General features: G+C 51.6%; 11 protein-coding genes across 11 annotated transcripts; 7 read left to right on the top strand and 4 right to left on the bottom strand.

The window, feature by feature from the left end:
* Nucleotides 1-798: 798 nt before the first annotated feature.
* Nucleotides 799-3,692, bottom strand: EJ05DRAFT_509914 (uncharacterized protein). Its single transcript, XM_033748134.1, has 3 exons — nt 3,481-3,692; nt 1,863-3,175; nt 799-1,742 (listed from the first exon to the last, which is right to left on the bottom strand). Exons 1-3 carry the CDS (start codon nt 3,615-3,617, stop codon nt 946-948), a joined length of 2,247 nt encoding a protein of 748 aa, XP_033601496.1. The 5' UTR covers nt 3,618-3,692; the 3' UTR covers nt 799-945.
* A 299-nt stretch (nt 3,693-3,991) lies between these two features.
* EJ05DRAFT_499469 (3-ketoacyl-acyl carrier protein reductase) lies at nt 3,992-4,981 on the top strand (the record flags this gene model as incomplete). The annotated part of the gene is made up of 5 exons (XM_033746840.1): nt 3,992-4,062; nt 4,111-4,395; nt 4,450-4,610; nt 4,658-4,878; nt 4,925-4,981. The coding sequence occupies 5 exons, from the start codon at nt 3,992-3,994 to the stop codon at nt 4,979-4,981; spliced, it is 795 nt and encodes a 264-aa protein (XP_033601495.1).
* A 254-nt stretch (nt 4,982-5,235) lies between these two features.
* Nucleotides 5,236-6,834, top strand: EJ05DRAFT_330304 (glyoxylate/hydroxypyruvate reductase). The gene is made up of 3 exons (XM_033740845.1): nt 5,236-5,584; nt 5,672-5,885; nt 5,981-6,834. The coding sequence occupies exons 1-3, from the start codon at nt 5,489-5,491 to the stop codon at nt 6,670-6,672; spliced, it is 1,002 nt and encodes a 333-aa protein (XP_033601494.1). The 5' UTR covers nt 5,236-5,488; the 3' UTR covers nt 6,673-6,834.
* Nucleotides 6,835-9,644: 2,810 nt separating this feature from the next.
* EJ05DRAFT_330267 (uncharacterized protein) lies at nt 9,645-14,823 on the top strand. Its single transcript, XM_033740844.1, has 3 exons — nt 9,645-12,933; nt 13,865-14,220; nt 14,440-14,823. Exons 1-3 carry the CDS (start codon nt 9,732-9,734, stop codon nt 14,458-14,460), a joined length of 3,579 nt encoding a protein of 1,192 aa, XP_033601493.1. The 5' UTR covers nt 9,645-9,731; the 3' UTR covers nt 14,461-14,823.
* EJ05DRAFT_330223 (FAD/NAD(P)-binding domain-containing protein) lies at nt 14,761-17,152 on the top strand. The gene is made up of 3 exons (XM_033740842.1): nt 14,761-15,475; nt 15,525-15,915; nt 15,967-17,152. The coding sequence occupies exons 1-3, from the start codon at nt 15,259-15,261 to the stop codon at nt 16,904-16,906; spliced, it is 1,548 nt and encodes a 515-aa protein (XP_033601492.1). The 5' UTR covers nt 14,761-15,258; the 3' UTR covers nt 16,907-17,152.
* On the bottom strand, nt 16,924-17,951 carry EJ05DRAFT_475269 (uncharacterized protein). The gene has a single exon (XM_033743766.1). It carries the CDS (start codon nt 17,855-17,857, stop codon nt 17,300-17,302), a length of 558 nt encoding a protein of 185 aa, XP_033601491.1. The 5' UTR covers nt 17,858-17,951; the 3' UTR covers nt 16,924-17,299.
* Nucleotides 17,952-18,411: 460 nt separating this feature from the next.
* On the bottom strand, nt 18,412-19,336 carry EJ05DRAFT_537401 (uncharacterized protein). Its single transcript, XM_033749383.1, has 2 exons — nt 18,742-19,336; nt 18,412-18,683 (listed from the first exon to the last, which is right to left on the bottom strand). The coding sequence occupies exons 1-2, from the start codon at nt 19,220-19,222 to the stop codon at nt 18,670-18,672; spliced, it is 495 nt and encodes a 164-aa protein (XP_033601490.1). The 5' UTR covers nt 19,223-19,336; the 3' UTR covers nt 18,412-18,669.
* Nucleotides 19,337-20,208: 872 nt separating this feature from the next.
* On the top strand, nt 20,209-21,401 carry EJ05DRAFT_475268 (kinase-like protein). Its single transcript, XM_033743765.1, has one exon. It carries the CDS (start codon nt 20,250-20,252, stop codon nt 21,204-21,206), a length of 957 nt encoding a protein of 318 aa, XP_033601489.1. The 5' UTR covers nt 20,209-20,249; the 3' UTR covers nt 21,207-21,401.
* Nucleotides 21,402-21,908: 507 nt separating this feature from the next.
* On the top strand, nt 21,909-22,248 carry EJ05DRAFT_499461 (uncharacterized protein; the record flags this gene model as incomplete). The annotated part of the gene is made up of 2 exons (XM_033746839.1): nt 21,909-22,151; nt 22,201-22,248. The coding sequence occupies 2 exons, from the start codon at nt 21,909-21,911 to the stop codon at nt 22,246-22,248; spliced, it is 291 nt and encodes a 96-aa protein (XP_033601488.1).
* Nucleotides 22,249-22,761: 513 nt separating this feature from the next.
* On the bottom strand, nt 22,762-23,361 carry EJ05DRAFT_499460 (uncharacterized protein; the record flags this gene model as incomplete). The annotated part of the gene is made up of 1 exon (XM_033746838.1): nt 22,762-23,361. One exon carries the CDS (start codon nt 23,359-23,361, stop codon nt 22,762-22,764), a length of 600 nt encoding a protein of 199 aa, XP_033601487.1.
* EJ05DRAFT_509904 (uncharacterized protein) lies at nt 23,049-25,299 on the top strand (the record flags this gene model as incomplete). The annotated part of the gene is made up of 3 exons (XM_033748133.1): nt 23,049-24,316; nt 24,363-24,592; nt 24,642-25,299. The coding sequence occupies exons 1-3, from the start codon at nt 23,402-23,404 to the stop codon at nt 25,297-25,299; spliced, it is 1,803 nt and encodes a 600-aa protein (XP_033601486.1). The 5' UTR covers nt 23,049-23,401.
* Nucleotides 25,300-26,471: the final 1,172 nt, after the last annotated feature.

Here is a 26,471-nt window from a genome sequence, read left to right as displayed (position 1 = left end):
CTGGAGGGGAATTGAGGGATTGAGGTATGAGGGATTGAAGGATTGAGGGATTGAGGAGTCGAGGTTCAACGGCGAAGGACAAGAGTAAGTAAGTGTAAATATGCAGCCTCCACGACGCGGTCTATATCACCACTCACAATCAATCATAATCACAATCACAATCAAAACCACCGTCATGCAAGCTCTCAACACCCGATACGTAGCTTAATATACTCACACCCACACATGCCCGGGGGGTGTTTCGGCAGCGGATATCTGGTCAACGTCGAATGAGATGGCACGAGAGTTCCCACCCCCCCGACAGGCCACCTCGGCTAGATCATCTATGCTTTGATACGCCCGAGCCTCAAGTAGGGTTGTGGTGTGGACACTGGGACATTTGAAACTGTACAGCAGTAGAAGAAGAAGAAAGACGAGAAAAAAATCACGCAGGTTTCTTGCCAATCCGCTGCAGAGAGCAATCATAGCAATCAAGCATCTCCCCGGCGCTGGGATATTATGGTGCGTTGGGACTAAGGGGGGGTTGGTGCGGGTGCGCGGACTCTTCTCCGGCACGGGCGCTGCGGGAACATGGATGGTGGCGTCGGCATCGTCCGTCGGTGTATGAATATTGTGGAGTCATATGCCGTTCAGCGAACGCAATTTTGATGGTATTGGAATGTGAGCATTCAATCAAACAATCGCCTTAGATGCTTCGAGCTCAACTCATTGGGTAGATTGGATCTTGCGAGGACTATTTGGAATGCGGAGGGGCCAGGTACTAGGTACCTTGCGTAACTAGCAGGGAGGTGCACACCAAAATCTATATATTGAGAAGAATAATTGTGAATAGAGCATTTTGCGCTAATTATAATACAGTATCAGACCTCCCAGACCAAGTATATGCGCCCAAAAACAGACGCTAGAACGCATATGAAACTACAGGTATTCCCGCAACCCGGCACTTCAGAAGGCAAGACCAGTACTACTATCGAAGTCGAAGTGACCAATATCCCAGGCATTGCCCATATCCATAGGAAGAAACCCTAGTAGATTGTCGTCGCCGGCCTGAGTACCAGCTGCGTTATATCCATTGACGGCAAAATCCCCAACAGCCATCAGGTCAGTCCAGGCAAAGTCACCCATCTGCTCCGTGACTGCAGGACTGGAGCCAACCATGCTGTGGTTATCTTGAGATAGCACCGAAGCAGGGGTATCACCAGGCCGAAAAGAGCTCGGGTTTGGCACGTTCGGATGTCTGATCCTCTCCTTTGTGCCAACCTTTTGCCACAACAGCTTCAAAAGCTGCGAGTAGCGGGATCCTGGATGTAAGGGGCCCATACCGGCCTTTTCGAGCTTCGAAATGGTTTCCTGAACCATGTGCCGGACAGCCTTGTCCTCTTCATCCTCCATGACACCCACGCATCGAGCGCGGTATAGGAAAACGCCTGCATAGACCAGATAGAGGTAGATCCGCAGTGGCATAAATCGAAGTGACCTTTGAGCATCCACATAACTATTTAGCGTGGAAATGATTTCTTTCGCGGCCTCGAGACCTTCGTAGATGAAACGCACATCCGTAACCTTGGCAACATTTTTGTAGAAGAGTCGGGAAGGGGCCTGGTATTGTGTCGAGTACTGTGGGGTGTTTTTCTTTCTAAGTTCCTGTTCCCTCCTGACTGTCGCGTGAAAGGCAAAAGCCACGGTGTAGAGCCGGAGGTAATGGTATGACATAGTCAGTGTAGCTTTCAAATGTGATGAGCCTATCTATTGTTAGCGATTTGTCCCGTCAAAAAGGCTGTAACACAGTTCTGTAGATCTCCAGGAATTGTAGCCTCCCAACACAGACGCAGAAGTGTCTTCGAATGAATATGGATCCTTACATGTTAGGGTGCCCCAAACGCTTTTCCAGGTATATATCGCATTTCTGAAGTCATCGATGAACTTGATGTAGCCCCCACTCAAATGACTGCGTAGACTCGACCCCGGATTGGCGTAGAGCACATCGTGAACGTTGCTTGACAATGTCGTCAATTCAAGAGTGGCCTGAAATATGCTTGCATAGTCCTCTTCATTTGTTGTTCTTGGCAGCAGTGGAACATGATCCTCCCGACGAAGTGATGTCAAAGGACCTGGTCCTCTTGACCAAAATCCTTTTCCGATTCGTATAGAAATTTGTCTGTCCGACATATAGCAGGCTGTCCATATCAACCTCTTCCTGTTAAATTGCGGATCCTTCCCCTCATCTGGAATTCGGAACGAAAATCGATCGAGTCCTAGGAAATAGCTGATTCTGAGGGCGACACCGATATGCATCCAAGCTTCTTTATCCTCTTCGCCCCGCCCGACCCGTTCACTGTCGGAGCGTTGTGTATACGGAGCCCACTCTGCAAGTATTAACAGGGCTTCGACGGCTTCAAGACCCCCGTCACCACCTGCTGCCAGATCAGAAACTAGACTCTTCATATATCTTGCACAGGCTTCATAAATATTCGGCTGATCTACCAGATCTTTTGACGCTATGACAAGGACCGCTGTGAGAAGGTGCGGCTCGTTTGCCGCAACTTCAACTAACCGAGAGACATTGAGGCTGTCTATGGGTGCGAGTGGGTAATATGGATGGTAGTTCTCATAGTATCTGCGTACAAGCCATTCGACTTGGTGGAGTGATATATGTCCTTCGTCAATGGGAGGGTATCTCATCCCACTATTCTGACGACTATCATTCAGTACGGACGGTGCGTGTCGGCCGTTTGATAGCTGCATGCGCCGTTCATCATTGTTCGTGCTTGTTTCCGCGACCTGGGCCAGTATGCCAAGAGCATCGGAGGGGTTTTGTAGCTTCGGAAAGGAGAGTTGTTCAGAAGACAGAGAGCGAGACCGATCAATCTCCGGCGGCTGAAGTTCTCGGTATCGCGATTCGCTATTCAGATCTGGGAGCTGCGGGCGTAGCTGCGTAGGACTCTGGGTCGGTAATGGATGGGTAGCCCATGCAGTGGCCGCGCTCAGTTGCCCATATGCTGACTCCTCTACCTCCTCTTGGGTATGTGTATAAATGGTCGGATAGCTGGAAGGTCCAACCTGTGGATCGATGGTTTTCCTTCGTATTCGTCGCCCACCACGATTGGAGCCTCCCAGTATACACTCGAGGTCCTCGCGCTTGCACCGTAGGCATGGCACCTGTCCGCCTTCGTCACTATCGAATCAGTAGTCAGCCATGCGCTCGAGATTTGTGCCTCGGCACTTGAACATAGGTATCGTATGATAAGATGCAGGAAACGTCCAGTGTGATATTAATGATTTGCGCACGTCGTCTGCATTTTGCGCGCGCTCACGACAGATGGAAGGGATGTCCGTGTTGTGCGGAAGCTGGGTTGAAGCCTCCAACGAATGAGCAAGTAATTAATCGCGATCGTGATGTGATCACAGTTCCATAAGTCTCCTACTGGAGCATGGGCTCAAGATGTGTATGCGCAATTCTGGATAGAAAAAATGACTTACAGATGGCATCGCGACTTTCTCTTCCTGCAGTTGAGACAAGCTTTATTAACCCGTTTTACCTTGTTGTCTCCTTCGGGCGCAGGCGTCTCTGGCTGTTCGGCCGACAGGGGCTGCTGATCGGGAGTGGCAGCATCCATAAGATCATGTTGTCCGGGATAGTGAAGCCGTAGGCAATTGAAATGAGAGCGGAGTTGTTTTGTGCAAGCAGGCAGAAGATGCGGACGGTGTCTGGTCTGACAGCTCACCGGCTGGAGCCGCCGCGCCCTCCCCCCGCATGGATTCGGTCGCCGTACAAGCAATTGCCGAGAGTGGGCGCGCGCGAATTAGCTGTTTTCGGAGCCTCAAAGTTGACCTCGCTACGCCCCCTCTAGCCCCGGATCCTTGCCGGTCGGGCTCGAGGGCTAACTGGGAGCCCCTAAGCCGAACACGGGGATGCCCACTAGCATGTTTCTTTCGAGGTGGAATAAATTTTGTATATATACATTTGTCGGAGAGAACAACTGCTAACAATATGGCAACCATGGCAGCCAAGCAGAACGATATCAAAGGCAAACTGGCCCTGATCACCGGTGCCTCAGGGGGGTATGATCAAAACAACATATACAACAGCATCAACTAACTCATGCGCAGTATTGGTGCCGCTTGTGCACGCAAGCTACTCATGAGTGAATGTGATCTGGCTCTGACATACTCGTCCAATCAACTTGCTGTAGAAGAACTGGTAGCACAGCTGCGCAAGGAATGTGAAGCTGAAAGACCCGGTGGAGACTTCCGCCGGATATCAGTGCACAAAGTCGACGTATCTTCTGCAGATGATATTCTCTCTATGGTCGCGGATGTGCGAAAAGAGCATGGAAAACCGATTGATATCTTGTTCAGCAATGCTGGCTATGGAAAGAGGATAGTCGACATTTGGTAAGAGCGAGAGATGCCATATGTATACTTGCTTATGGCTAACATCGGCACTAGGGATATTCCAATTGAAGAGTACGACAAGATGCAGAACATCAATTCACGAGCATCCTTCATCCTCATTAAGGCTGTTGTCGATGACATGAAAGCGCAGAAATGGGGACGCATCGTCTTGAGCTCATCGATCGCAGCCTACGGCGGTGGTATAAACGGATGTCGTACGTCTATTCGTCACAAGCACCATCATCCCTCTAACTCAGTGCAGACTACGCTGCTTCCAAAGGTGCCTTGACTGCCATGATGAAGAATCTATCCAGCAAGCTTGCACCCTTCGGCATCACCGTCAATGACATAGCACCGGCTATGATTGGCAATACTGGCATGGTCAATGCTGAAAATATTCCAGACTGGCTTCTCGAGAAGATCCCAGTCGGTAGATTGGGTTACCCTGACGAATGTGCGAACATGGTAGATACCATTGTGAAGGTACGTTCTCCCTTTGGACTTGTGCCGGCCGTACTCAGATTTTCAGACCGGATATATGACGGGGCAGAGCATACTCTTGACAGGAGGCATGGACCACAAATGATTGACGGATTTGGATCAAGCGACAGCGTACAGCGTGATACAATTCGTCTCACTTGCATTCATTGTAGACACAACCCAGTACCGAACATCATTCCCGATGCACTGCCCGGCCATTCTTCCACCCGCTTGCTCTCCCAGTTCTTAATATCCCTCTGCGTCCAGCCATCCAAATGTCCTAAAGCTCTTTTGCCGCGGTCCAACGCCTAAACCCAAGACCCCAAAATGGTTATTCGTACCGCTCAGCCGAGCCTAGCCCCACCTCAAACGCCGAGCCGACAAGTGGATCAACCGGCCGACATTCCCAGTCTCCACGCAAATCACGGTCGTCGGCATGGCACATCATCATGGTACTTTGTGGGAACAAAAGAGCTCAGGAAGCTCTGCCCGGGACTTGACATCTTCCACTCAGATTCATCTACTTGCTCTGAGCTGTGTCTTGTTGCCAGGAGAGGCCAACCCACCGACGCTATATACACCGCACCTTAAATTCTAGCTACCGGCACGCAGAATGGGCTCGTTGGAACTGCCTGGGGCGCTGCTCATTGGCGATATTGTACATGCAGAGGGAGAATGGAAGGAGTGCGCGAAGTTTGCGAGTCTTAAGGTGAGTGAGCGAAGCCCTTGACTGGATCTGCGACGACGACGACGACGACGACGACGACTAAGAAGCTGTGTACTGATATGAGCCTAGGAGTACCGCACTGGCAACCGCGCTGAGTTCCTCTCGGCATTGAAATCCGGAACATACGATGATGTCGTCGCCATCTACCGCTCGAACGAGTCCACCGCCGTCACCGGTCCCTTTGACCAAGAACTTCTCGACGCCCTCCCGAAATCACTGAAGTACATCTGCCACAATGGCGCTGGCTACGACAACATCGACATCCCCAGCTGCACAAGCAAAAGTCCGTCTCTTCCTCCATATCCCTATCTCCTGAACGCCCCTACCCAGTCTACTTTCCCCTGACTGTTAAACACACTACTGACAACTTTCGAAAAGACATCCTCGTATCCTCCACTCCCGGCGCCGTATCCAACGCCACCGCCGACATCGCCATGTTCCTCACCCTCGGCGCCCTCCGCGGCCTCACGCCCGCACTCGCCAGCGTCCGCGCCGGCAACTGGCGCCCAACACCCAACGCCCTCGGCCGTGACCCACGCGGGAAAACCCTCGGAATCCTCGGCCTGGGCGGCATCGGCACAGCGCTCGCACAGCGTGCCGTCGCGTTCGGCATGACGGTGCAATACCACAAGCGTACACCTCTTAAGGACAGTCCGTACACATACGTCAGCTTCGAGGAGCTACTTCGCACCAGCGACGTGCTGAGCCTGAACCTGAGTCTCACGGCGGAAACACGGGGGATTATCGGGCAAGGGGAGTTTGCGCAGATGAAGGATGGGGCGGTGCTGGTGAATACGGCGCGGGGTGGGTTGGTGGATGAGAAGGCGCTGGTGCGGGCGCTGCAGAGTGGGAAGCTTGCGGGCGCGGGGCTGGATGTGTTTGAGCGGGAGCCGGCGATTGAGCGGGAGTTGCTGGAGATGGGGAATGTGATGTGTTTGCCACATATTGGCACAGCGACGGTGGAGACGCAGCGGGATATGGAGGTGCTTGTGCTGGAGAATCTGAGGAGTGCGGTGCTGGAGGGCAGGCTGGTGACTGGGGTGCCGGAGCAGAAGGGTATATCCGGCTAGGCGAGATGAGGAAGTTTTGGTGTGGAGACTCCTGCTAGCTGTGCTTCCGAACGACACGTGTTGTGACAAGTGTTATATCAGGAGTTGCCGGATGACTGCTTCTGCATGTGAGTCTTATCAGTATACACACTCTCGGGATGGCCCGTGTAGACAGCTGCCACATATGGTATGGCTACCGTGTTGAGCCCAGAATCTCGCCCAGGAATTTGGGCGCTCTATAGCCAGCCATCCGCAATTCTTCTCAGTTCTACGAGTGGTCAGCTGTTTGTAATTAAAATGTTATTGCAGCAGAACCAGAATTTTGATCAGCAAGCGCTACTATAATGAGTGTTGCTCATGGCCTCTCGATGAAGGCTTTTAAAACATGGATATTCCTAGGCCCTCTCTTGACGTCATCAAGCCAACAAGATGTCGCAATAGTCGCCCACTGTTGGACTATGCCCGAGCATGACATGTCATTGAGAGATGCGGTCCAAGGTCGAGTAGCCTTGATGGCCATGGCCTTGTCGAAATGCACGTGAGGAGACAATTCAATGTACAGTTGGCGGGTGCTACGCGAGGCTCGATGCAACACATGTGTACGAAAGGTTGTAAGCCCGATCCATGCTCTTCAGAAGTCTAGAAGACCCTATTGTGGATGATCTGAAAGTGAGGCTTAACGGTGTGAACAACTTCGACGGCGATTCGACAGCGTCAGAACGATGCGCACTGCAAGGCATACTCGGCAGAACGATTGTCAGCGTCAATCACCAGGCCAAACGGTCGATGAGCAGTGATCCGCGCGAACTTTAAACGTTGTTGGCAAGCATGGACGGCAAGTGGAAAAGTCATGCCACAGAACGAGACAACTGTAACGCGTCTGAACTGCAACTAGAAAAGTGAGAGCGGAGTCAACTCCTGGAGCCCATGTCTTTAATCTCCAGTCTTCAATTTTCAGCAAGGCGAAGGAAGACACGACATGCAGGAAGCATAAGCATCGAGTAAGTCGATGAGTGCGTAACGTAACATCTAGAAGTCTAAGCTGAGGGATCGACAGACGGGCAGATTCGCCACGGTGAGTTGTCATCGTCGGTCGTCGAGTCTAGAATTCCACGGCTTCTTCTGCTTGTCTGGACTCTGCATCATCACATTGATATTGGATGGCCACCTCTGCGAAATCCTCGGCTTGGGTTTGCAGCAGTCGGCGAGCTGCAGAAGAGTCGAGTCGAGTTGATTCGAATGCGCACGCCAAGTCGGAGTTGTAGCCTGAAGCCTCATCATATACCTTATACCCTAGGGATGTGATGTGAGGACAGTGGGTGGGTGTACAGAGTGCCGAGGGCTTGTGGATCGGCAGTTTGCCAAAGCGCTGGCAGGGATAAGAAGATGTAACAAGCATGAGACGAGTGAGGGCACCGTCACCATCGTCACCATCGTCACCATCGTCACCACCGTCACTGTTACCAGAGACACATGGAGATGCAAGGGCAAGGGTGGGCCTGGCTGGATGCTCGGAGTGCTCTGCGTCCTGTGTTTCCTTGGTGTTGTTGGGTATTGGCAGGCGGCTAAAAAGCTGATTTGCGGCCCAATGGCTTCATTTTTCTATCTATTGTTTGTCTGTGACCGAGTTTGCATAAGTACTACTTATGTTAAGTCTAGAGGCCATCGTCTTAGTTGCTTGGCTATGAGAAAATGGCCTATATTGTTGGGCGCGCGGAGAATAGCTAGGTGGGAGAGCGAGCTGCGCGTCATGTTCGCATATTCCCCATATTGGCAACAAGCGAGCGAATGTGAATGTGAGCTATGTACGTGGATGTAGGTACGAGTCCGCTACGTAGGCAGTAAGCAAGTACATGTAGTATTAGTGGTGAGAAGTGAACGAGTGAATAAATCAGCATTAGTGGAAAAACAACAGTGGGCAGGGTAATGTGGTGTGTGGCACTGGGAGGCCAGATGGGGGTTTTTTGGGGGGTGTGGTGGGGTCACTATCGCTGCGTATGGTCGCTAAATTGTCGCTATGATGGCTGTGGCTCAGCCGAACAGGCCCCTAAAGCCCCCCCAAAGACCCCCCGAAGCCCCTCGAGCCCCCGCTAAGCCCGGGCGGGGAGGGAGCCAATTCCTTAGCGAGAGCAAGTCAGATGTCATCGCCCAACGCTCTCGTTAATACTCGTAGTGCTGCTATACGATGACTCCATCCCGCCAACAACAACACACACACACACACACACACACACATACACTTGCTGTCTCGCTACTTCAACCCTCAACCACCTGTGTCTGTCATTCTACACTACTACTACACAATACAACACAACACAAAAACCCAGCCTTATCCTCTGTCAACCAGGTATCGGCACGCTGGAAGTCGCTGGAGCCACACCCAAAACCTGAGAAAATCAACCTCCGTCATACATCGATGATACCGGTCACCACCCACCTCCATCCTTGACCGGCCTCTGGCCAAGGCTGCATGCTTTTACTCACGGACGCCTGCTTTTGACTTTTGCATTGCCTGCTCTTACATCTGCTGCACCTCCCACTGGTTACTGTTCTCTGCTTCACCAGTCCCTGCATTAACCATCGAGCCCTGTTTTGGCTCAAGCTCGTTGTTTCGTCTGGTGCTTTGGCGGGACGTGACTCCACCGCCCTGCCGGTCCACCACGGCCTCACCACAACACGAGAACACCACCGTAGTGTCTGTCGTGCTTCTGACCGCCTGTCGTCTTCGCTTACTACTACTCGGCTGAGCCTGAGCTCTCTGTATGTCCAACCAAGCTCTTGTTTGGGCTCTCATATCTCGCCGGAGCTACACAGCTGATCACGCTTAGCTGACCGATTACTACAACCTCGACCACTTCTTCCCGGTCACTTCGCAAGGAAGCTCCTGGATAACTTCACGCAAACTTCGCACTGCCTGGGTCCACTCGACAGCGCACCACCGTTGCATTTCCGCAAGCTCTAGTGACCTGCAACCCTTTTACTGCCGGGTAAGGCATCTCCATCTTCTTGCTTTCCTCTGTCACCGCACGTCAATCTTGACAATCACTTCTTTATTCCTCACAGAGATGTGATCCGTCTTCATGTCCTTTTCTGCTTGTTCGTGTCCCTCTAACATGATCGATATGGGTAGTGCTTTCCTCGAGTCGCGGGCTCCTCCGCCGCACTCAGCTCCGACCACTCTGTCAGTTCCACGGCAATCGCATCGTCACTCCGTTTCGACTCCTCGGTTGACCATCACCACCACGCTGACTCCTCCATCATCGTCTTCCACGATGGCTGATCGCTATTATACTCGACCTGCCTCCCCTGGTGGTCGTAGGATTGCCCACTCTGGGCGTGCTTCCGCAACTCAGTTGGGAGGTTATGACCATTATTATGGCGGCCCAAGAGCTAGTCGAGAATATGTAGACCCAAGAGCTAGCGGAGAAAGGATCGTGCCGCATGCATCTCAGTATTTCACACATGCTCCGTCCTCGTCTTCGACTACGGGAGGCAGCTCTTTGAGCAGATCTAGTGCAGGCTATGACGCATACTCTGGACGTCCGCGCCGTTCAACCTTGGAGGGCAACGCTGGAAGACCTCCGAGCCTCAATCTCTCCACACGTCACCGTCCAGTTGCTGTCATACACACCCAGAATGACAGACCATCCAGTCCACTCACCAGACATTACGACGACAGAGGTCGAGATCATGACTACTCTGCGAGCATTTCGGCTCCAAAGCGAGAACACAAGAAGGTCTATAGCGTCGATGACGGTCAATCTCGACTAATAGAAGAGAAAGACATAAAACCCAGAAGAGAGCGCAGGCCCAGCGTCGAAAGAACTGGCAACAGACACTCTGCGCAAATTGGCGGTAGCCGTCAGCAATACTATCCCATTGCGCCCATAGTTGCTCCTCGAGATACAGAGGATTACTATTCTTACACAGATCCCGCAAAAATGTACTCGGAAACAGAACCAAGCTGGCGTCCTCGGCGGAATAGTGTGGAGCGAAGCTCTCGTCCATCTAGTATGATTATTGAAACTGCGGGTCCCGCGATGAAGCCTGCGCGAGAATACGGGCCGCCGGTGTCTACGAGAGGCTTCGACAAAATTAATGGCAGCAGTGCATTAGGTCGTTCGGGCAGTCTTCGGCACACTGACAGGGACATTCATCACAGAACTTCGTCTCGAGAGCGTGCTCCTGAAAGGCCGCGCGATGTCGAGCACACTTCTGTCTATCGTGACAATCTTCCAGAGCCCTACATACTACCTCAGGACGTCCCGCCAAGATCGAATTCTGCGCTACCTGCCCCCGGCCCCCGCGCTCACCAGGTTCGGGATGATCGAGAGCGCTATCGAGATACGGTTTATGATGAGCCAGCATCTGGTCGCCACCATCGCCGTCGCTCTACCTACGAAGATCCTGATGTAACAACGCGCGGATTCGGTATTCGCACCGGCAGTACAGACAAACATCCTCGGGACCCAAGCGTCGACCGCCAAGCGACCTATCCACCACAGCCACCTGTTGCAGAGCCCCTCTCGATTCCAGATCCGAGAAATTATCAGCCTATCGATTCTATTCCACCGCCGATACCTCCTCCGCCCTCACGAGACGGTCGAGAGGTTCGGCGAGATGATCGTGATTGGCCGCCGGAGTTGGACCGAGAAAGTTACCGAGAGCGGGACTATCGCGATAAGCCGCGTGACCACAAAGACAGGGATCGGGACCGAGAAAGGGATCGACCACGTGATCGAGACCGAGATGACAGAGATAGGGACCATGGTAGGGATCGTGGTCGTGATTACGACCGCTATCACGAACGAGATGACAAATCACGCAGAGACCGAGACCGTGATGATAGGGACAAAGATGGCAGGGGCAGTCTGTTGCCTGTCGCTGCCGTAGCTGGTACTGCTGCTGCCGCTGCCGCCGGTTACGGTTTGCACAAGAAAGAAAAAGACAGAGACGATCGAAGAGATGATAGACGGTATGAGGATGATCGAGGGGGGGTACCTCGTCCACCTCAATCAGCTCCTCCTGGCGACTTTCCTCCCCCTCCACCGCCGCCGCCAGTCGACAACCAGGGCATACCGCCAATGGCTGGGCGAGCACCGCCGATTCCACCACCGGAAAGATCACATACTGACGACCGCAGACCACCGCTGGCAATAGACAGAGGTTACCCTGATGAACGCCGAATGCAACTACCACCGTCCGATCGAGGCTTACCCGATGAGCGAAGGGTGCCACTGCCAGCTGGACGAGCTGTGCCTGACGAGAGACGAGCTCCGCTGGTGTCTGATAGAGGTCTTTTAGATGAGCGACGGGGGCCGCAACCTGATAAAGGGTTGGATGAACGCAAAGTGCAGCTTCCTCCACCTCCACCTCCACCACAAGAAGACTACAGAAAAGCGCCAGATGATCGCAACAGAGTGCCCATTCCTGAGCGCCCCAGGCCCCAGCAACAGTCTTCTGACAGCATGGATATGATGACCCGCGAAAGGCACTATGTCGATCGCGAAGCCGAGCGAGACGTTGCGAGAGAGGCTTCGCGCCAAGACTCGAAAAAGTCAGAACCCGTTGATCCCGATGAAGACTATCGTCGCAGAGTTCAGGCTGCACAAGCTGACCTGCAACGTGGTGTCGTCAGACAACCGCCACCTCCAAGTGACAGAGACTCTAGTGGCTCCGACCGAGAAAGGAGACGTCGTGAACGAGGATATAGCATCGAACACGATCGTTACAACGTAGAGAGAGCACCTACAGCACCCACACCGATCACAGGACCACCAGGCGCTTACCCTGTAGATGATTCCCCACGTGACCACCGCGATAGAGATGCTCCCAGTCGGGTTCCCCCGAGATCTGACCGACCCGGCGATCGCTCTAGCGGTGTATTTGATCGTCATCTTGTACAGGATCCCGAAGAGTATGGTGAACCGGAGCGTGATAGAAGGATTAACATCGTTGCTCCTCCAAAAGAAAATTCACCACCAGTCCGAGGCATACTGCGCCGCCCAACTGAGAAGTTTCCAGAAGATCCCAATCCTATCCGTGAGGGGGTTGCCCCTCTAAAGGACGCAAAGGTGGGCAAAGATATTCCACCAAACGCACGATGGACCAGGATCGATCGCCGTCTAGTCAACCCGGAAGCCCTCAAGGAGGCCAAAGAACGGTTCGAGGAACGACTCGATTGCGTGATTGTCCTCCGTGTATTATCGAAAGACGATATCCAAAAGTTGGCAGATCGTACGATGGAAATTAGGGAGGCGCGCGAGGAGGGCGATGATAGAGGTAAATACAAATCTCCCTTACATTCTGATCCATCACTTGGTCTTATCGACCTTGACCCATCTGCCTGGAAGAGCGGGGAAGCCCGGGACGACTTTTTGGTCGAATACAACACCAAGCTCAACGAGTACTCTGGACCATCGGCCAAGGATCCTGCGGCGAAGATCGCCAAAGAACACGCCGCGAACGCAGTCAGGGGTCTTCAACTTCTGACTCCCAGTGGTCCTTCTGGCAACTATGCCGCCTCCGAGGTGTCTACGCTTGCGTCTCAAGCACCTCCATCGACAAAGAAATCCCGCTCCTCGTCGGATCTTCGGCGCTCGAGTAGTCTTGGTCGCTCACATCCTGACGTCCGCCTAGAAACATCTACATCTGGAGCCGGCAAATTGAGAGACCTTAAACAGGCTCTTAATCCATTCGCCAAGAAAGACCGCCGCGGTAGCCTAACCGACAATACAATCAACGACGTAGATCTTGGCAATGCCACTGTTCACCGTGTCGACGCTCCCAACGACCCTTCACGCCAAGATCGCGAGAAGCGAAAGATAAAGGATACCCAAGTGATGCAGCTAGGGCGCGACGTCGGTCGCACAAAAGAGCGTTCCAAAGAGAAGTTGCCCGACTTTGCGCCAAACTTCGATCCAGAACGTCCGTCGTCTTCGCACCGCCACCGCGATAGAGAGCGAGAACCTGCTACCCTGCGCGACCGATCCCAAAGTCGAGATCGCAAGCGCGATTCGTACAGCGATCGCGACCGTGACAGAGACCAACGTCGTCTCAAGGAACGCAACTCTCGCGACAACTACACGGATCCCACCACCTCCAATCCGGACCTCCCCTCTTCCAGGCACCATGGACACAGCAAACGCAGTGGTGATACCACCAGCTTCTCCTCCCTTGCCACCAATGTTCTGACCAATCTGCTAACACAAAGCGGCAAAGATGATGAAAGATATGCCGAACGAGAGCGCGAGCGCGACTCAGACCGCGACGACAGGTCAGACAGACACCGTGACCGCAAGCATCGCCGCAGCCGGAGACGCGAATACGGTAATGAGACTGATGACACGGATGATTACGACACAGATCGGAGTGACGGCCGGGAAAGATAAAAGCCGGTGGCGGAAAGTGGAGGGCATAAATAAAGTACGCGAAAGTGGTTTATGCATGGTAGAGTCAGAGAGGGAAATGTCGATATACTGGAACGATAAGTGTTGTTTTACATGGGTCATGTCATTGAATACTCCAAATGTACAGAGTAGCATGAACACGAACAATTTCCATCGCATTGTAAGCCCACTATGTTTTGTTTATTCTTCCAATTTTGGCTCCTATGACAAGGAATGCCTGTGCCCGTGATATTGCCGTGATTAGTCATCGGATGCACTGGCGTCTCTCCAGGCTGGAGGACCGCCCATGTGCCTACCCAATGGCCTTTACCCACGCAACCTCAATCTAAAATCAACTCATAATCCAACACATTGTATAACACACTAAATCCCTCGGTAGGTGATCGACGAGCTCACGTAAACATTAAACACTCGCACCATGGATATATATAGTGTGTAACGACCAAACCAACATACTGCTGTCAGCCCTACCGGATACTGGTCGATCGGATCCAGGAGCTGGCTTCGCCTCACCTCGCCTCGCCGCAAGTTGGACATCGCATTTCTTTTGTAGATGAGAGCAATTTTCATAGCCCTGCCAAGTCTGAGCTCATGGGTCGTTCTTCCAAACCGAAGCCCCAATAGATTTAGACGGAAATTATGATTCGTGTCGATATAAACGCTTCGTATTTCCTAGAGTGGTGGCTTGAACCGACTTAGCGAGGACCATGGACTACTAGAGACTTTGCACTAGATAGATAAACTTGTTGGCAGATGACAAAGTCACAGTTTTCTTTTCAGTTTGTCCGGAGTAAGCCGAGTCAGCAAACTGCTGTTCCTTCGAGATTTGTCCCCCTACCAGCGGACTTTCAATAGGTCATCTCCGCCACATGCACGTTCCGCGGGATGCATACACGGAGTGAAGTGACAATCGACTAATCATGGACTATCACTAAATTTATATTTGGATGAGGGACTTTCATAGATATGCATTCTGCAGGGAGTCATGTCAGGGGATCATCTTTTCTTTTCTTTACTTGTTCGTCATAGACTATAGACACGCCGCACCTCTCTATCCGTTACTAGGTGCCTGACTTCTTATTCCTGTGCCACGTAACTTCTCAAGTCTTGTGAGTTGTATGACATTTTAATAGCAGCAAAATCCAAGGTGTCTTGATCCGTCGCACCAGTCCGTCTGCAAGATCAATACCACGCAAAGATGAGCACCGTAGGTTCCAGGAAACGCGTTGCCATTATTGGTGGAGGGATCTCTGGCATTGCATGTGCTTGGAGACTGCGGAATGAGGACTTCGATGTGGATATCTACGAAGCTGAGGAGCGACTTGGAGGTCATGCCAATTCTGTTCCCTTTGTAGGAAACGGGATCACCGTCGGGGTAGACACAGGATACATGGTTATGAGCACAGAGACATATCGTAAGCGGTCCGAATCTGGAGCATGAGACCCAAACTCACTGTCCTATAGCTCGTTTCCATCGCTTCCTAAAGGAGCTGAACTTGGAAACCGTGCCAGCGGACATGTCCTTTGGAGTATCAGCGTACAGTGGCGAGTTCGAATGGGGAAGCTACTCTTTCTGGAGCTTTGTCGGACATCTTTCTTATCTACTAAAGCCCTGGTTCTGGAGGCTCTTGTTTGACATTATTCGCTTCTGCTACTTTGCCAAGGACACGCTTGTGGATTCGACGGTGGAGGGAAAAGGTCAACATGATGAAGCAATTGCAGATTATCTGCACAGACACGGCTACTCGGAGCAGTTCTTGGAACTGTTTCTCATACCCATGGTCGCGGCAGTGTGGTCGACTGATCTGGAAGAATTCAAGAGAAGCTTTCCGGCAAAGACCTTGATACGCTTCATGTTCGTCCAGACTCCGTGGTCAGGTACTTGTTCTTGCTGACGACCCGCTAGGTTTCAAAATCGTCTTTTAGACACGGTGACCACATCGTTACAGTGGCGTGCATTCCCAAACGGCTCCCAGACATATGTCCGTTCGTTTATGGACCGCCTTCCCCCAAATCATCACATCCACGCCGGCCAGCCCATTCATCGTGTCTCTCGGACCAATGATGGCGCTATCGTCACTCTTGCAAACGGAGTTCAACGACAATATGAGCATGTCGTCCTCGCAACCCACGCCAACCAAGCTCTGACACTTATGGGCACCGACGCCACCGCCGAAGAACGAGAAGTCCTCGGCTGCTTCAAGACGAGCCGAAACGTCTGCTACGTCCATTCCGATGAAACCGTAAGTCTATCTATCACACACCAACCATGTCCCCATCTAACAAAAACACAGTTCCTTGCCAAGCGTCCCTCCGCCCGCACAGCTTGGACATGCCTCCTCTCCGACCCGTCCCCTCCCCCCATGTCCCACCCTTCCCAACTCGCCGAGTCCAAGCCTCTCCTCCTCGACGAGCCCAAACCCTTCGACTCCTCTATCGCCCTCACCTTCGACATGAACAAGGTCCAACGCATTCCCATGCCCGGCCAGCTCGGCAGTCCTGGCCGCGTGCTCGTCAGCATGAACCCGCCCCGCATCCCGGCCTTCACGCAGAGCAGCCAGGTATATTACCACCCTTTACTCACGGCGGAGAGTCTCTCAGCGGTGGACAGGCTGTGTGAGATTAATGGCCGGTCGTCGGTGAGCTTTGCGGGCGCGTGGATTGGACTGGGGTTTCATGAGGATGGGTTCGCAAGTGGGGCACATGCGGCTGAGATGATTGTCAGGGGCCGGGAGAATGTGGGTAGGTTCGAGCCGTTACGGAGGGATGAGAGGGTGCCTGAGCGGTACTCGTTTGCAGATCGGGTTGTAAGGGGCTGTGTGTCTGCGGTGCAGCGGTTGTTGTAGATTCCTTTTTGATGACATGTGTATTGTGGGACAGGGAGCGATAATGTGAGTTTATGTATATGTATATATCCCTTGAAGTCTACTGTTTTATGTTCATAGCCCTGCGCTTGAAAGTTGAGAATTGTGTGGCCTCGCATACTCATATTTCGGTTTGAGCAGGTTGGTGCTCTGAAAGGGCTTAGGGTTTATGGACTTGAAAGGGTCTTTGAAAGTCTACGTCGTGTTCTTCAACTCAGGCCGTATAGCCTAAGTACGGCCAGGGGGGCTGAGACTTTTGTTGGTCAAATCAGGGGCTCTGCCGTCTCCTCCTTTACTGCCTTGTATCCAAAGATACGAAGCAGTGCTGTACGCTGATATACATACAGCTCTACCCAGCATAGCCCACAAGACATCTCAACCCAACTCCACCGCCACTCCCCCGGAACCATCCTCTCCTAGCACCTCCGAGCGCCCAATCGGCCGCGGCTGAAGATTCTCAATCGCACTCTGCGCATGCAGATTCCCAAAATCCAGCGCCTCCCGCTCCAGCCGCGCCATATCGGCACTCAGGATCCGACACCCAGCATTGCCCTTGACACTGACCGGCTCCTGCAGCTTCGCCAACACCCGCAGCAGCCAGACACGGCAGGTGATGGCCGGGTCGTCGTTGAGCACGCCGTCGTACTGGCGCAGCGTGGTGTCGACGTGGGTTTCCAGGCCGGCCGGCACGGTGCAGATGTGGAAGAGGCCGACGAGGAGGAAGGCTTTGAGGACGCCTTGGGTGTGTCCGTGGTCGGCGAGCCAGGAGTCTTTTGAGCCTTTGATGTGGTATTTATGGCCGCCGCCGCCGCCTCCTGTTGCGGTTTCGGGGTCGTGGTGGTGGTAGAGGGCCCAGTGGAAGTTGTCTCGCTCTGGGACGTCGCTGCGGAGGAAGAGCATGATGTAGATTCCGTTGGGTTGGAGTTCCGACATTGTTGGAGTGGAATGGGTCTGGGTGTTGATGTGAGGACCGGGATTGTTTTGCAAAATTTTAGGTAGTTCAGGCTGCTATGGATGGTGAAGCAGCAATTTATACAGCGCTGGGTTTCCTGTTGTGCTATGTACTATTCCATTTTGGTAAGTGGGCTGCGGCACAGTGACTAGGCAGCAGTGAGCACAATAATCCCTACCACCAATCAAGATATCTGCAGACAACGCATAATACACTCTCTACGCCTAAAGTATTGCAGAACGTGTGTCTATGTTAGCTCTCTATATTTATATAAACCTCTAATTCTGTTCATCTCATATAAGAAAAATATTCCGCTCTCCGTTAGCAGATCAGAGAACGGGCCTGGTTACTAGTAAGAGGCCTTGTTGACTTGTTCTATATACATAGAAATTTTTGCTAGTAGTTCGGGCTGTTTTATTAGAGTTACGTGTCTGTTTGTGAGGGATAGTCTGTTTGAGAAGTAAAACCACTGATGTTTATGGTGACGATGATCTTGTTATTCGGAGTGATTTCGTCACATCGAATGCAACAATGTGACTGTATTGTATCTACTGTGTATACTCTAGTACTAATATCTCATAGGCTCAATGTAGATGGATTGGAAAGCCACTGAAAGTTCCATGCAGCTGACAGAAAGAATGATCTTAGGCTCAATTCGTACACTTTGGAGGCCGACAGGGGTCACGGAATTAAATGGTAAATCGAAAGCCCTATATCATCTCCTGGCGAGTCCTTGATGCTCTGTATCCAAATATTTGAGCTGATACTATGGGTATCAGTTATGTGTAGATCGCTACCCGGCATAGACTACGAGCTGTATCAGTTCAACTCTTCGCAGAATATAGATATGGTTTTTGCGACTTACCGGAGCGGCCGATGGGCCGTGGCTGATTGTTGGCTACAGCACTCCGAGAGTGCATATTTCCAAAATCTTTGATTTCCCTTTCCAGATAGCCCAAATCAGCACTGAGGATTCTGTACCCGTTTACAGGCTTCTGAAGCTGAGCCAATACCCAGAACAACCAAGCACTACAAGAGGTCGCAGGGTTATTGTTAAGGACCCCGTCGTACTGTCGCATTACAGCGTCGACGTGTGCTTCCCAACCCGGAGGAATAGTGCAAATATGAAATAGGCCGATGAGTAAGAACGATTTAAAAACTCCTTTAGTATGCCCGTGGTCAGCATGCCAGTAGCCAGTCCTGCCCTTGATGTGATATTTCCACCCTCCTGAATCGGCGTTATGGTGATGATACAAGCCCCAATGAAAGTTATCTGGATCAGGCTGGTCATCCCTCAGAAAAAGGATGACGTATATTCCATTGCTTTGTAGATCAGAGAGGGCCATCGCGGAAATGTAATGTAGTGAATTGGTATAAAGAATTTAGTTCGTTTAGTAGTTAAATCAAGCACGTTGGGGGGTCCAGCAAGTTCCGACTATCATGTCCAATTTATATAATTGACTAGAGCGGCACAGTGTTCAGTATGCCACCGTGAGACAGTAGGCTTAGAGGCAGCGCATATGCACAGCGCTTGTTCCATACCAGCGTGCCATACTAATTCCATTCGGAAAGTGTGTTGCAGCACTTTGATGCTAGGCAGCACTGTGATGCTAGGCAGCACTAGGCAGCACTGTTATGCTGCTGGGGATATCTCCACCATAACGACGTTGCATCGGGCCTATAGGTAGGCGACTAAGACATTGCTTCGCGAGACGCTGCATTCCCGTTCAGGTGTTGCAGCCTTCACGAATCAAAACGCTTTGGAGGCAAACCAAGTAGGAATCTCACTTGCCGCAAGAATGTGGCAATGGACGCTATCAGTCGTGGCGTGGCCCTCGCAATCTTCGACATTCTTTGCTCTGACTGGCGAGTGGCGCGTTTCACCTTCACTCAAACATCGCCATCCCCAACGTGAACTCGTAAGGGTTGTTAGTGATCAATGCTCATTACCTTGGTATTGATGCAGATATCTATTCATCTGGAGAATAAGAAATCCACGACAGTACAAATTGAGAGCCAGCTTAACGGAATCACTCACCCTTGTCTTCCAAACTAATCAACTAATCGACGCGGCTTCCCGTACTTATCATGGAGAGCATCCATTAAATGAACGTGTATGGTTTTAAACATGCATACGGTATCCCATTGAGTCATATTTAGAACTTGAAATGTAGTTCTGTAAGCGATCCTGAACCTTCATGTAATAGGCTAAGTAGTTTGAAGTACGAAAGCGAGACCTGTAAAGGCTTGGCATACACGACCTGTCACCTAGGCAACAGCCCGGAAGGCAACAAGGCTGCAGCGCCGAGATGTACTCTGCTCGATCCCTCAACTTTTCCTAACACCTTGGGCTCACGTCACTTAGTGCCCACAATGAGTTGGCTCAACTCTTTACTTCCGAGGGCTCTTTGCCCAAACTTCACCTGGCCACATCGCGCCTTGGGAGACGAGCCACTTGTGCAGGACATTCCGCCTACCCCAAAGCTTTCAGGCTCCACATCGCGCCGAGTATGGGGCATTATACACAAACGGCTCGTTCCGTTCTCACGACATTATTGCAAGTGGTTTGGCATACCATTCGATAATCAGATTTGCCAGTTGCCATTCGGATTGATTCTCAAATGGTCCGACGGAACACGTTTAGAAGAAGTCCAAGCTATGATGGTCGCCCGGTCCGCTGGTCTACCCGTCCCTAGAGTTATCGCGTACGGAGATCACCCGGACACCCCACACGCACTTGTGTCTATCTTGATGACACGCCTTCCTGGCTGTGACCTTGGACTCGTGTATGAATCATTAACTCCTGCCCAGCAAGAGACAATCCAGAAGGAGACAGCAACTATGTTAGATACAATCAGGAATTGGCGCAGTCCCTGGGGGAAAGACCGAATTTGTTCTATCACTGGCGGTCCCATCAGGAGCGTGCGAGTTCCTGACCATATCATAGGACCTTGTGAAAGTGAAACGGAATTCAATGATCTTCTCATCCAGCCTGCCTCTCAGCATGGGTATGCATCTGCAGAAGCATTCGAAGAGGCGCTTGCTTGCGCACGGAAGATGCAAACCAAGCTTCATCGCATCGTTTTCACTCATGGAGACCTCAAGCACCATAATATCATGGTTCATGAGGGCCGTGTTTCGGGGTTCATCGACTGGGAGTCCGCTGGCTGGTACCCAGATTACTGGGATTATACCACTGCCATGAGATATATGCCCGAAGACTTTTGGTGGTTCAAGTTTGTTTCGCAGCTTGGTGGATCAAAGTACCGTGAAGAGATGGTGTATGAGCGTGCACTCCTGAAATTAACAGTCGACTCTTGGGTTTGGTAATAGAACACTGGAGAAGAATTAGGGGCGCAAAGGATCCAAAAAGGTGATATTTCAGTCTTTCAGAGGATATCACTTAGCTTTGTAGTCTATTTATATGCTACTAAAGGAGCAGTCCTATGGCAAGTCTACTCAAGATGCGTAGAGCTCTGAAGATTGATCTGTAGACTTTGAATTCAAACGCACTGTGCTGAAATAGTTCTGAAAGGGTTTACACCGCAAGTGGGTCTAACTTGAATCTGGTTCTTTTAGCTGTATTAGTCAGCAGAAAAGGGCACCAAACCTTGAAGTTCTGCTCGGCTTATTGATATAACCTGACAAAGACTGTATGCCCAGCACTTCCACATCCACTTGACTTCTGCATGACCCTGCGGACGCTCCGGTATTTCGCTTCTAATGACTTCACGTGGTGGCGCTCAGGAGACATGTTCCCATTCTACTTTAGGCCGTGGTCTACAGACTGGGTGGTCCAGCCAAAGCCACCGCTACAGAATCTAGACCACACAAGACTGCATTGACCAATCGTAGCACACGTTGAATTCGAGCCTCATCAACAGTCGAGGTAAAGACTAGGCGGCTTAGACATTTCTAATATCATGATGGCTTTATGTACCAGGTGCTTGCCTGGGTCTTGCGAGATGTTTTTTCTATCCGCGTCCTCGCCAGTTCACACTCTTTAATTTGCGTGCGTACATAGGGAATGCAATGCAGATCAAGAGCATCTCATTACTGGCTCTGCCCCTAATAGTCCTATCCACAGCTGTCGACATAGAAGCCAGGGCGCAGACATGTGCGCAGCCAGGATGGAACCTTGCCACAAGAGCATATTTCTACGAACGCAATGAGCGCCTCTCTACACCCGCCCAATGCGGCTCTCATTGTCTTGGAGACACCAGATGCGTCTCGTATGCGGTGGGAAACAAAGTATGCATGCATTTTGCCGCAACTGTGTGCGTATGCCCAAAACCCTGTGTTGAATCCAGCTGACTCCCGGTAGCGCAAAGAATTGCAAGAACGACCTTCAAAGCCCGTACATGTTCTATGATAGAGCATGCGCAGGGAGCGTGAGCCCAACGTCGACGTCGACAAACACAGCACAGCCTCCAACGTCCTCGCAACGGTGTCAAGTCCGAGGATTTAGCAAAGGAAACCCCAATGCATTTGTGAGGAATACCAGGACGAGAGGCTTCAAAGCGTGCGCTGCTCTATGTCAGAAGACCAGTGGATGTAAGAGCCTTGCTACTAGTGATGAGGCATGTTTGCTTTACCGAAGCGATGTGGCAAGCAACTTTGTCGCTGCTCCGAGAAGCCCATTTACATTCTGGGATGCGTCGTGTTTACCGAAATCGACCTGTACGACGTCTGCGACATCGATAATAGCTACATCAGGCGGTGTTGCCGGGACGAGCAGAACTGTATCGTTGACTTCCACTACCGCGAAGAGTTCTAGTTCTTCTTTGATATCCTTAACAACGTCTTACTCCGTGGTGCGGCAGAGCACGACGAGTATGGCCGCTTCGAGTGTAGTGGTCTCAACGGTTACTAGGAATTCGTTATCCTATAGTAGCACTTTGTCCAGCAGAATGACAGATACTGGGAGAAGTGCAACGCCGTCTACGACTGCCCTTGCATCGACGAGGTCGAGCAGCAGCAGCAGCACCAGCGACAGCGTCAGCGCCAGCAGAGTGGGAGATGCTGGAACAAGTGCAACACTGTCGACAACTGCGCTTCCACCAACAATGTCAAGCATTAGCAGTATTAGCAGCAGTAGCTTCATCAGTATTTCTATGAGTGGGCTGCCGGCTTCAAGTGGTACTTCATCTAGGCCTCCGAGCATGTCCTTGGGTTCTAGTACATCTTCAAGTCCGACTGTATTTTCGACTCCACTGTCCTCTGATTCTGTCACGCTTTTAATAACAACCACATCCTCTACGCCCATCGTATCGTCGACCATCATCACATATTCAGATTTAGCTTCATCTTCAAGGCCTGCAGATGTTTCAGTGCCCGCTTCCACCTCCTCACCCATCGTATCTCCAATAAGCAACAGTGCAATCGTTTCAGAAAGCTCGACTCCTAGCACAAGTGGTTCCAGCCAATCTACGTCTGTAGAAGTTGCCACCTTCTCTACCAGAACAAGCGTATCGTCTCCAGCCATATCAAGTTCGACAACGTCGTTGAGCAGTAGCACAGTCACCATGTCTGGGCCAGCATATACATACTCTTTCGAAGACTATGCATTATCCAGCGTCAGCGTGATGGGATCATCTCCACTGAGTGAAGGGCTGGCAGGCCCGACTAACCTTCCTGATCTTCCATGTGTTCTGGATGCCAGCAAGGGGGCAGCGTCCAAGTTCAAACTGTTAAGTCCAGCCGGCTTACCAATAGTTAGTAGGGACACTTCTATCGGCCCATTTCCTAGTCCTTCTTCACAAGCTGAAGCCAATGCACTCGGTCCCGCAGAGGATCTAGTCCTATCAACATTCTATTTCAGCACACCAGAGAATGGTCCCGGTTACGTCTACGACTTGGTTCTATCAGGCTCGCCTCCTAAATATGTTGGTAAAGTCAGTGATGGGAGTGTTGTGCTGTTGGATTCATCCACTGGGTTGAACGGGGCTGAATTTGGTGATCAACAAGTCATTACCTCAACATTCAGCGTAGACTGTAAAGGTCGTATCATTGTTTCCAACCTGAACGGAAACACTTTCACTTGGAAAATCACAGGTGGAGCAACGACCATGACACTCGATGGCGCTGATGGCTCCAGCCAACATATGCTTGCTTTGCCTGTGGCCACGAAACCAAGCAACCGACGCCACCGTCGGCAGAGTCAAGCGAGCTCTGGTGTAGCACCTCGCTGTCCCAGCACTCCGGCAAACTTGTTTTCCAAGGCTAAGCCGGGAGCCGGTGCGAATATCAACGGATGCGGAGCCTCTAATGGATTTGATACAGCACCACCATCTGAGTACAACTTCCAAAGCTGCTGCAACAGCCATGATTCCTGCTACGAAAATTGCGAGCAGACTACCTTTGAACAGTGTAACACCAGCTTCCAATCCTGTATGAAAGACCAGGCCTGCGCTAGCCTGAATTCATGGGATAAATATGACGTAGGATCTGTCCCTTGTCTACATCTTACATCGCTAACATATCCAGTCTTACCTGGCTTGCACCCAGCTAGCCGACTATACATACTCCGTAGTCTCTTCAGATACTGGTCGCCAGGAATTCTACGAGGAAAGCAACCGCCAGTGTGCTTGTTTCTGCTCTAACACACAGGGTCTCTGTCGCCAAACAGACAACTCCTATCAATGCACCGATCTCTTCGCCACAGATAGCAACAACTGCGGCGCGTGTGGCCGAACATGCCCTGCGAAGACCCGATGGTGAGCCCATCATGTCCATCTCCCACTTTTCTCATCTAATGCCACACAGCTCCGCCGGATCCTGCGTCTGCGCCCACGATCAATGCGGCACCCAGTGCGTCGACTTCCAAACACACCCCTCAAACTGCGGCTCCTGTGGCACCGTCTGCGCCTCCGGATACTGCCTCAACGGCATGTGCGCCACACCCCCTACTTCGCCCACAGCCTGTGTTCCAGGCGAGGCCTTTGCTAATGGCCAGTTCACCACTGACTTCTCCGGCTGGACGACCTCGCGTGCCGTCCCGGCTCCCGCCGGTGTCGTACCCATCGGCCGCGCCGCCGACAGCGCTGCCTCCGACGGATACTCCCTATCCTTCAATCCCACAGCTGTGTACCAGACCGCCTCCACAGAGCTACGTGTCTGCGCAGGGCTCAGCTACGAAGTCTCGTTCCAGGTGCGAACGGAGAATGACTCGTTTGGCGGGTGTAATATCTGGGTGCAAGTCGCGGGTAATCGGCAGATCTGGCGGGATACGACACGGCCAACAAGTAATGTGTTTCGCTCGGTTGGGCCGTTGGGGACGGGGAGCTTTACGGATAAGACGGCGGGTGTGAGGGTGAGTGGGATGGACTTGTACGTGCCGTTTATGGTGGTGTTGCAGTGTCAGGGGCAGGGGGGTGGAAGTGTGCGGTTTGATGGGTTCTCGGCGGTGGCGTATTCGTCGTGATGGAGAGCATTGCATATACATAGTGATACCCTTCATAATGATAATCTTCATAATGATACCCTTGGCTCAAAGGCTGTTGCTCATTTATCCTTGGGTGGTGCTGTATACCAGATGTCGAAAGTCATCTTGAGCGCGACATAATGAACCAAAAATTGATGTAGATAGGACTGCCACGTGTGGAGACGGCTGTCGAAGACAAACTATGAAAATATCGAGAAAGCAGTATTGAAGGATGTGGATATATTTGAACGCTTGACGAAAGAAAAGACAGTTCCAGCTTCAAGCTCGTCTAACCCGATACAAAGACGAAAGCTCAGCATGGCCTTTTCAATGCCAAAATCATCCAGTAAAACCCAGATGATCTAGTCGATATCGCAGAGGCAAGTCACTTGAAGCAACAAATTATACATTGTCTAACTGGTGCTGTGATAACACACTGACAACAAGCCATACAAGTTGCGCAATGCGTGCTCCAAGATTGCAAACCATCATGGATAGACCAGATCTAGTATCCATATCAGACGTTTCAGCCATCGTCGAGCCTTCCGACAGTAAGCTCGAAGTCCCTTAAGTCAAAGAGGAAGCCTACGATGGGCTACGAAACATGCTATACTATAGATATACTCTGAAAGTAAAGCCATCTCCGAATCCCATACAAAAGCACCTTGTGTCACATACATTCCTATACCTCATACCTAACAACAACATGAGCCTCGTCTACCTGTATCTACTCTAAACCACTTACCTACCCTACTCACCGTAACATATCTATTTCTATCTCCAAACCATCAAAACAAAAATACACCCCCCTTTTCTAGAGTACCTACTCTCTCCTCTTGAACAAAACACCAGCACCATAACCCAAGATACTCCTTCATGCCAAGACTACAAGTGCATTACACACCGCCCGCCTCATTCAACACGCACAATCCTACCTCGCATCCGGACTCCCGTTCACAGCGCATCCCAAATGCAACCAGAGCCTACGCATCATCACAAGACCCACATTCGACGACGGTAATACAAAGCGGAACGGGGAACCATTGAACGGCTACTGCTGCTGCCACCCATCCCCGCCCCGCCGGCCAGGCCTTGGCAACGGTCATGCCAGGGAGTTGCATTAAAGTAGGATGCACAATCGGATAGGCGACTATCGTGTCCATATATATTGG

The sequence above is a fragment of the Pseudovirgaria hyperparasitica genome (genome assembly GCF_010093815.1).
Source record: "Pseudovirgaria hyperparasitica strain CBS 121739 unplaced genomic scaffold EJ05scaffold_6, whole genome shotgun sequence".
NCBI lineage: Eukaryota > Fungi > Ascomycota > Dothideomycetes > Acrospermales > Acrospermaceae > Pseudovirgaria > Pseudovirgaria hyperparasitica.
Note: the sequence above shows the minus strand (reverse complement) of the source record. Positions and strands in the feature narration are given on the sequence as shown.